Below are 9,684 nucleotides of genomic sequence, written 5' to 3' on the forward strand. Positions count from 1 at the left end.
GCAGCAAGAGGCTGTGCTGACACTTCGATTGCTTGTCCCACACCATGGTCTTTGCCTCTTCCCTGACAGGGGAGGGAAGTGCTGCTGCAGCAGCCTGGGAAACCATCCAGGGACAGTTATCTGTGTGAGCACATCCCTGGGAACGCTCTCTGCCTGTGCCCACTCCTCCTCCCCTGCTGCTGCCGTGCAGCCTTTCACAGATGTTCCTCCCAGGAAAAGGCAGCTGCAGCTCTCAGCCTCCTGGTTTCCATCTCCCCGGTGGTCTGGCTCCACCCGTCTGTGATGGAGCTAGTGATAGTTCCTCCCTTCCTGAACCCATCCTGCTGCAAGGACTGAGCTGTAGAGATCAGAGGAAGAGGAATTATTCTGTGCCTTTTTCTACCTTTCTTTGTGTCTCCTGGCTGTGTAGCTATACCCTTGCTTTCTTTCCCTAGTGTTTCTGATCCTTTTTTCTTAAACAATTTGTAAACAACTAAGAGAAAACTCAAGACTGTAGATAATCTATATTTACAGTTGGTTATGGTCTAATAGTTTACACAACAGTCTGAGGTCTAAATAAGGATGGGGGTTTTTTCTTTGCTCAAAGAGAAGGACCTCTTAAAATTTAAAGTGAAGGAAGGATTTGCACTGGTTTTTATTTTCTTGCTTTTGTTATGATCTTTTTTTTTCCTTGCAAGGAGGCTTTGAGGATGGTGTAACTGAGTGCACGCATGCGCGTTGGCTTAAAAACACATTTCATCTGTTTACAAGTTTCAGTTTAAGGGCAAAACCCTAAGGCAAGAAAATGCGTCATCCCTGGACTGTTGTGACCCTAGGGTATGTCCGTGCCGCACTTGGGAAATGGGATGACTTTCTTGCCTGGACCTACTCAAAGTCGGTTTTATACTCAAAGACACCAGTGTCTGAAGTGAAACCAGTCACTTGCAGAACTTTGCTGGTTTCGCAGTCTGCTGGCAACAGTCCTCCCAAAGGTAACACATGGATTTACCCCATCCTTCTTGGAGCATAACTTTTAGGTCAGACCTAAAAGTGCTCTTGGCATCTCAGAATTGTAGAAATTCCCAAGCCATAACACATCAGTAGCTCTGCAGCACTGGTGATAGAAAAGTGCCATTATTACTGGTTGTGCCACTTCCCATCCATGAGCTATGCTGGACTGAAGAACATGAAACAATCTGTGGCTGAATAGTGAGCACAAGATGGTAGTTACCCTATGGGCCTGCATTTGGTAGCACAGCCTTAATATGGCAATAGTCAGCGCTACATGGGCCAGCAATGAACACAAATAATTTGAATCTGACTGTTGGGAGAAATTCTACGTATGGAGGATTTTCCAGGTGTGTATATACATGGCAATTACAGAATGCTTGGTTGTTTGCTGCTACAAATTTCAATTTCATTGCAATTAAAATTTGTGTCAGTGTAATTGAAGTTTCTTTTGTAATCCTGTCCCTTTTGGGAGACTGTGAGTGCTAATCTGCATTCAGATATCCAGACAAAAAATATCCAGCAATTTTATCAGATGATACCCTCCACTTGTACACCAGATATGTGTAAGTTTTGTTCTCTTTTAGAAAGTTTATAACCTGCAATTAGCAAATATATTTTGAATATTTTAAATTTTTTTACTACAAATTATAGTGAAAGTAAACAACAAGAGGGTTTTGGCAAAAATTGCCTCTGGAAAAATATATGTGATTTTTTAAAAGGAGGCAAGTTTTTTCGGGCAGACGCAACTGAGGGGTTACAAATAATGTCAAGCAAAACTGTGCTTGTGATCTTATCATTAATGTCCAGGATTCAAATCAGCTTCCCTACAGAAGAAACGACATAGATTTTCTGTGCCTTTTATTTTCTGAGGGGGGCTGGGAATTTTGACCTCGGGTCCCTTTAAAGAATAGGCTATCTTGCACATGTTCTCCTTATGCACCTTGACGTTTGAGGGCACGACCAGCACTGTGGCCTCGCTGCCCCATCAGAGCCCAGAGCTGCACGGCCTTTTGCAGGTGTCTGCAAAGTGGGTTTCTTGCTATGCCGATGCTTCAGGCTGGCAGATTTCCATCCCAGTGAGAGAATAAGATAAGCCTAAAAGGTATTTTCTGTAAGACTTTACAGACTGTGAAAGCTTCCGCAAAGGAGCACAATGTCAGTACCGAACCCAGGAGCCTGAACACTGAGCCAGCACTGCAAATAAAAGATTTGCTAGTCTCTAGCTGAATTGAAAAATGGTCATGAAGTAGCTGGGTTGAAACTGGTTTCTTTACAAAGAAAGAAAGAAACAAACAAATACTAGTATTAAAATCAAATGGAACTAAGCAGCTTTTATAGAGTTCTTATCTTAAAACATGTAGGTCCATAAGCAAGTTTTCTATGAACTTGTATCCTGTGACTGAAGCAGCATTTGGAGCTTCTTCTACACCTGATATTCTGCTCTATATGCTCTTGTATCTAATAAAGGCTGAGCTCATGTTGAAACCCTTCCTGCAGTTGCAAAATTTATAGACTTTTTTTTACTCAGCTGCCTGCTTTCACACACATAGAGAAATATTAAAAAATATAGTAACCTAGTTATCTTTGAGACCTCTGTCAAATCTAGCTGAAATCAGGCAATGAGTTCAAACATTACTAGGAGGGAATGTATACAGACACTCACACAGCTGCATCTACATCCCTGTAGATACAAAAAGATAAACCAAGTCAACTTTTTTCCATATGAAAAAGGGGTATATTTCGGTAAATAATAAAATGCATCACTTTGTACAGAAAAGCAAGAAAGCAAACAAAATATTTTCTTTTAAGTCATTGACATCAATATTTAAACCAGTTCCCTCTTTTCCTTAGCACATTTGTGAGTTCCTTTCAAAAGTATAAATTCGGTCAGACTAAACATACATTTTCTGTTTGCAAATATTTTGCAGTAAAATTGCACTCAGCAGCCGGGTAGAATAATTTCATTCATTGTTCTCTTGAAGTGCATAGTAGAACTCTTAATTCATCTAAGAAACTTGGGCTGTTGAAGCCAGCTGCCAGCACTGTGCCATTACCGTCGTATCTGTGCCCTTAACACAAGAGGTCAGCAGACCAGGAGTTCCCAGCCACATAAATGCCTCTGGAAAATACGTTCATTGTCTTCAAAATAAAGATAAAGAGATAGAGATAAGGCCACTAATTATTTTACAGTCAGAGTAAAGTCATTATTTACCTTTCTGTGTACTGCTGGTTGTTTTTGTTCATTTCTTGTTGCTTTTTGTTTCCTTGTTGCTGAACTGTTGCTCAGAGGCAAGGGCTGAGGAAGGTGCATGATGCTCGAGGAATAGTTTAGTCCCCAAGACACTTGCAGTGTAGACTGCTAGATAAAGTGAACAGCAGTACGAGAAGCAGCGGTGTCTGCTGCTGGTACAGTGTACACAGTAAACATCTTCAACACTTACTGTTCCTGCAGCTTTTGGCACATGGTTGCAGCTGTCTTCCTCACTTTTCACGGGGTGCCATTATATTCCTCCCTTCCCTTTCTTCAGTGTTGTATTTCAGGTGGAGAATGAACACTGCTCATGGTTAATTAGCTGGGAAGGTGCTGAGTGCAGTTAGCAAGAATTGCAAGACAGGATGGTAAAGAAGCGTGTGTTAGAATATTCAGAATTTAACTCAATTTTATGCATATCTCAGATGCGTATCAATTTCTGCTTTTTAGAAGGAAATCAGTGTCTTGCTATGAGTCTTGACCAGGCATTAGTTAGCATGGATTTAAGTTGAAATTTTGAGTGGTTAAATCCAATGGTTAGTGTCAATTCAGTAAGTAAATTTAGAGGTTAAAATGTATGTTTGCTGTATCAGTCACCTGCACTCAGCGTGAGGCCGGGGGCTCTATTCTGTCTCCCTTTAATAAACCAGCAATTCCCACTGAATTTCCCAGTGCCTGTGGCAAAGAAATCAGCAAATCAGCCTGTTCAGCTGTGGTTAGCAGAGCCACTTGTCTCTTGAGCAGAAGCTGCGGCTGTTCAGGGTCTGTGTGTGGCCACAAATTCAGTCAAGGCCCTATGTGTAAGTGCATGTATCACCTGGCTCAGTCCTGTCCACAACAGTGAGGTTGCGCACGGTTAGGCCTGGCACTAAGAGAGGTCTGCTTTTAATTGTGTAGCAAGGGGATAAAGCTGCACAAAAGTGAAATTAAACAGCTCTCCCTTCCACAACCATTAGGATGATACAGCATGTCCTGGCCCTTTTCATAATGAGGGCTGAGATGTTTGCACAGCCCTCGGTTCACAGCGAGTTGCTTTAATTAAAGCTAACCTAGCCCACGCATGAACCCGACTGGTGAATTTGGGTCGCCTGGAGGACGTGCCACCTCGTCCAGTTATCTCGGGGGAAAGTGGGGGATGAGAATTAACACAATCCAGGCTGCACGGACGCCTGAGGCAGCTCAACACTGGCCTGCGGGGGATACCCAGGGGAGGGAGCCCCCGGGAGGGTCTGTGGCCCCCTCGCTGCCTGTGACCGCGCCCGGGCCCTGTCGCCTCCGCAACTAGCGGGGACGGAGGGCTTGGTCCGGGGGACGGCCCTGCAGCCCCTGCCGCCCCTCTCCTGCTTTCGGCAAGAAAGTACCCAGGTATCAAACGGAACCGAGGGTTGGTATTGAAAGAGCAAGTGAGGCGGAAATTTAAAGCCCCTGTGCTAATAATAACAGTATAAATAACCGAAGACATCTTGTAAACAGTGCGGTCATAACCCTGAAACATTAAACAGCGCGGTGGGATCTGGCGCATCAGCTGCCGGCGGCCGCTGCCGGTGCAGGGGGAGCGCCCCGCACTCCTGTTTATCTCAGCCTCATCTCCCACGGGTGCGCTGATCGATAGAGAGGAGATGTTTAAGTTAAAAATTCCCGGCGCTGAGGACCGACTGTACTTCATCAATAGCTCCCTGTTCCTGTCCCCGCGGAGCGGAGCGGCCGGAGCGGCGGGGGCGGCTCCCGCAGCGCCCGGGCGCCGGGCTGCGGAGCCGGGCCGGGCTCCCGCGGCGAGCTGCGGACCCAGTCTCCCCCTCCCCCAGGGCTGTGCTCCAGGTCTTTAGCTCCGGGGAAGCAGACCTCCTGCGGCCCGGGGCGGAGAGGCGGGATCCCCGCAGCGCGGCCGCTTCGTGGAACGGCGGAGCCGGCGGAGGCTCAGTCCTTCCCCCGCCGAGCCCGAGTCTCAAACGAACACTTAACACGGCTCCGTGTTCAATAGAAAGGAAGGTTTATTCACAGAAATAGAGCAGAATCTGCTTGAAGAAAATATATCTATATATCTTTAGGGTGAATTACTTCATAGAGATGACTGTCAAAGTCAGTTTTTCTAGGCATCTACATATTTCACAGGTCTCAGACAAAAGATACACGCGGGGTAGGTTTTGTTTTATCTCTGTCTTTTCTCTAGTAGCTCTTGAACCAGCAAGGCTGTGGTTGCAGGACACTCGACTGTACACGCATTTAATAAAGTTAAATAGAGTCAGGATCTCTCGGGGTGGATGGAGTCTTTGCTAGGGCATATTTGGTCTCCTCTGCGCCGGGAGAGCGGCTCTCCCCGTGGCTCTGCCCGGGGCCCGGGACAGCGGCGAGGCCGCGGCGGGTCCCTGCCCGCCCCGCCGCCCGCTGCACGGCCGCGCCGGGACGGACGCTGCTGGCCCGGCCGCGGGGCTCAGGATGCCGTCGGGCCGCACAAGCGGTTTGTGTTCACCACTTCTTTCAGGTCACTCTCGGGTTTGCCGGCTACCATAAAAGGCCAAGTCTGTAGCCAGGAAAAGACACGAGTGGGAAGGGGGTTACACATGGAGAAATGCACATTGCAACGCTCATATGGCCAGCGGGTCCGGCTCGGGAGCGTCCGGGGGGACCGAGCCCGGCATTCCCCGCCTGAGTCCACTTCGGCAGCGCTCAGCGGGGCTCAGGCCGGGGCAGTTGCCGCTGGCTTCGGCAAGGACCCTTTTGCCTCTCCCCGGCGGCTGATGCCGCTGTGCCTCACAGCCACGGCGGTCCCCACCGGGCGTCCTCGGGGCGGCGAAGCCCGTCTGATACACGGCAGAAGGGAGGGAGAAAGGACCCGCCCGGCTCCGGCACATTCGCGTGACCCGGCAAAATCGCCCTGGGCACCCTCGCGTTTGGTCGAGACCGGCGTGGGGGCTCCGGCCCGCGGGAGCCTCCTCACGCCTCGCCACGCTACCCCGGGCGCAGAAGCTGCTTGGGGCCCCGACTGCTCTCCCTGGCCTCCCACGTCTCGGGGAGAATGTTTTGGTGAGCCTCTGAGGGGGTGCGGAAGAGGAGGGAGGTTATATCTATAGTGGGTGCTGGTTTTGTTTTATTTTTTTTTTCCTATGTTGTTGCATTGAGGATTTTGTTTTTAATCAAAAATTATCTCCCAGGCCCTTAGCAGCTGACACAGTGGGTAACATACTTTCCCCCAGAGTCCAGAGCTCAAAAGGCAGAGCCTGACCTCAGTGAAACGTCCCCAGCTCCCCTCTGTGATCCATTTATGAGTCAGGGTCTGCACGTGTGGGCAGTGTAAAGGCTGTATGTCTAAAAAGAGCCCAGGCAGATCTTGCTTACCCCTGGTTTACATAATTTGTATATATTTTTAGAGCTGGAAACTGGATATTTCTGGCGGCCGGGTATGGTCGGGAGATCCAGGGCTGCTCAGGAAAACTTTATGTGGTGGGAGCAGCAGGATGGACACCACACAGCCCAGGGAGAGGCATTGTGGAGTGTGCCTGGGGCAGACACCTCCTCTGTGGAGTCTGCCTTGGTATTTATTTCTCCTGTGCCAGTTTACAGGTATAGGAGAAATTTCCTGGACTCAACAAACCTGAGCGGTTGAGCACAGAACCCCAAGAATCCTGTCTTTAAAAAGTTAGGGCTTGGGGACAGTATTGTGTCAGGAAACACTGGGGTAGAGACACAGGATAAGAATGAGTCCTGGGTCCTTCCTCAAGCACACCCTTTTCTACCCAAATTCCTATACCTGCCCACTTGCAGGTAGAAAGCCTCTGTGGTTTCTCAATTGTTTCTGGGGCAGTAAAGTGTAAAGCCTGCCCCTGCTTATTTGTGGCCAGCATGGCTGCCTGTCTCCGGGAAGGGATTGCTAGGAGCAGCAGAGGGGGCCTAGGAGGCTTGGTGCTCAGGGCACAGGGCAGCAGGGCCGCTGGGAGCCTGTCCCCTTGTACAGTACTGCTTTCCACCCCAGTGGCACTAGGCTCTCTGTGAGAAGCACAGCAAAGTTTTGTCCCTGCACATGCCCCATGCCAGCTGCTTGCCCACCTCTCCCCATGCACACGCACGGAGTGCCTGTCCTCGGCGGACTCTGACTTACCAAGTTGACTGGGTGGATGTAGCCGTTCTCATACTTGTCATTGGCCAGGATCTGCCTCAGGTGAGCAATGTAGCTGGAGGCCAGCCTCAAGGTGTCCAGTTTGGAAAGTTTGGTGTCTGGAGGCACCCAGGGTAGGGTGGTCTTAAGCCTGGAGAAGGCTTTGCTAAGGACCCTCATCCTCGCCCTCTCCCTGGCGTTGGCGGCATTTCTCTGTACCTGCTTTCCCTCCTGGCTCACTCCATTTAAAGGGCTCTTCTTGGGGGGAGCTTTTTTCCTCTTGCCCGAGGCCCCTCTCCCCTTCTGAGGGGAGCCATTCTCGCCATTGGATCCCTCCTCGTTGCTCTCGGTGGACGCCCCAAACTCTTTGTTAGTATCCATTTTCAGGCCATCGCACTCCAGCATCTCCACCTCCTGCAGATCTTCCACATCACTGAGGGACCCAGTGGACATGGTCTGGAAGATGCCAAACGACCAGCAGGAAAGGGGGGAGGGGGGGAAGAAGGGCAGCTCCTCAAACCTATTTCAAGGCGGCGTAGGAGAGAAGGGGCTCCAGTATTTTCCTCCCCTTCCCTCCCCGCCCAGGACTAAGGCACAATACCAGTCCAGGGAGGATCCCCGCCCTCCCGCCCCCCAGCCCTGCTTTGCCTGTGTTTGAGGGAGGGAGTGAGTTTGTGTGAGAGAGGAGAGAGAGAGGGAGAGAGAAAGCCGAGGAATTTAGTGAGGACACTAGTAATTTATCTGGGGGATAAGAGAGGCGGATCCAGCCCAGGGGAGGGGCCCTGCCCACTGAGCACACCACATCCCCAATCACAGACCTTTGCACAGGACAGGGAATGAAGTATCCCAGCAAGCCTTTGCCGAGAGCTCGGAACTGGGATTCAAATCTTCACAACTGGACTAAAACAACTTACTCTCTCTCCCTGTGCTCTTTCTATCCTCCCCCTTCCTCCTCCTCCTTCTTCTTCTCCTCCTTCTCTTTTCCTTCCCCACTTCCCTTTACAGCCCAGGGTTGCTCTCCCCCTCTCTGCCTCCTAGATGACCCAGGCAGCTGGTGTCATGATTCTTGATGAAAGCCAAAATGGGTCATGAGCAGAGAGAGCAGCAGATCTACCAGCCAAGCCTTCCAGGGAGCTTTGTAATGCGTGCCGTCGAAACGCTGTCCTGTAACCTAATCTGGGGGAGATTTGTGGATGATTATATTTGCGAACGCATCCTGTCCAGCTAGTTGCATATTCCAGGAAGGGAGTGCTCCGCTGCCTGGCCAGCAGCGTGGACCTTGCCGTCACAGCTCAGGGGCTGGAGGCAGGAGGATCTGACTTCTTCCAGCCTTCCGGGGTGACGTCTGACAAGTCCCGGTCCCTGTCGGTCTTTGAGTCCTCCCAGCTGTGAATGTTGCAGAGGCTTCCTGGTCCACAGGTGTGCCAAGTGGCCTAGATCCCAGCACTGTGTGAGCCCCACTGAGCTGAGGGAGAGTGTTATTCTGCTGGGGAGGGTCTTTGTGGCTGTGGATAGGGTGTAAGGGTGTGCATGAAATGAAGGAAACGGGGCAAGGCGGGGGGGGGGGGGTTATTGGATGGTAGAGTTCCCACAAAACAGAAACCTTTACTTGGCGTGCAGAGCAATGTCAGCGGTTCATTCCTCCATACCTGTGGACTGTTTTGTCTGCTGATTCATGCATGCTCAAAAGTCAGGGGTGTGTCCTGAATGAAGAAGGCAGATAAGGGATAAGGCCCCTCCTGTGGGACTGAGGGCATTAGGCCAGGCTCTGCAACCCCTGAAGCCAAACATTCCCAGTGATTTTGCCACACGTGTGAGTGAGTGGGTTGCTGTGTAGTTTGAATGAACAGACTTATGCTGCTGTTACAAACTTAGGGATTGTGTATTCAGCCTCAGCAGAGCAGGCTTTCGAAAGCAGTTAACTTTGTGCTATCACTTCTTCCCCTCCATGTAAAATAGTCTCCTAAATCCACATTTGGAGCCCAAAGAGGCCAGTGAATCAGGAACTTGCTCCCATAGCTTCTTCCCTGCTCACATTCTTCCTGAAACCCCACAGGTTGCCCTGCAGTCTGGGCTTTGAACACAAGGGGCTAAAGAACTGCACACAGGGACTGCTCTTATTGCAGGAGCAATTCCACATATTCAGCTGCTTATCTGAGGATTCACATAGCTCAAGAAAAAAATGTGCAGCCTCAGATGTCACCAGTGGCTTCATAGTTAATCCAAAGTCACTGGAGCCACAGGAAAAGTTTCTTGCTGATCTGTGTAAGCATCACACAGAGTTTTCTGAATGCCCTAAAAAGCCCAACAAAAACTGTGGAGGGCTGAGCTGGTATGTCTGCCGAGTGCT

General features: G+C 50.0%; 1 protein-coding gene across 1 annotated transcript; it reads right to left on the reverse strand.

Annotated features, from left to right (window-relative positions):
- Nucleotides 1–5,672: 5,672 nt before the first annotated feature.
- TCF21 (transcription factor 21) lies at nt 5,673–7,787 on the reverse strand. Its single transcript, XM_066545745.1, has 2 exons — nt 7,338–7,787; nt 5,673–5,762 (listed from the first exon to the last, which is right to left on the reverse strand). Exons 1-2 carry the CDS (start codon nt 7,785–7,787, stop codon nt 5,673–5,675), a joined length of 540 nt encoding a protein of 179 aa, XP_066401842.1.
- Between the last annotated feature and the right edge of the window lie 1,897 nt (nt 7,788–9,684).

The sequence above is a fragment of the Molothrus aeneus genome, chromosome 3, assembly GCF_037042795.1.
Source record: "Molothrus aeneus isolate 106 chromosome 3, BPBGC_Maene_1.0, whole genome shotgun sequence".
In the NCBI taxonomy this organism is placed as follows: Eukaryota; Metazoa; Chordata; class Aves; order Passeriformes; family Icteridae; genus Molothrus; species Molothrus aeneus.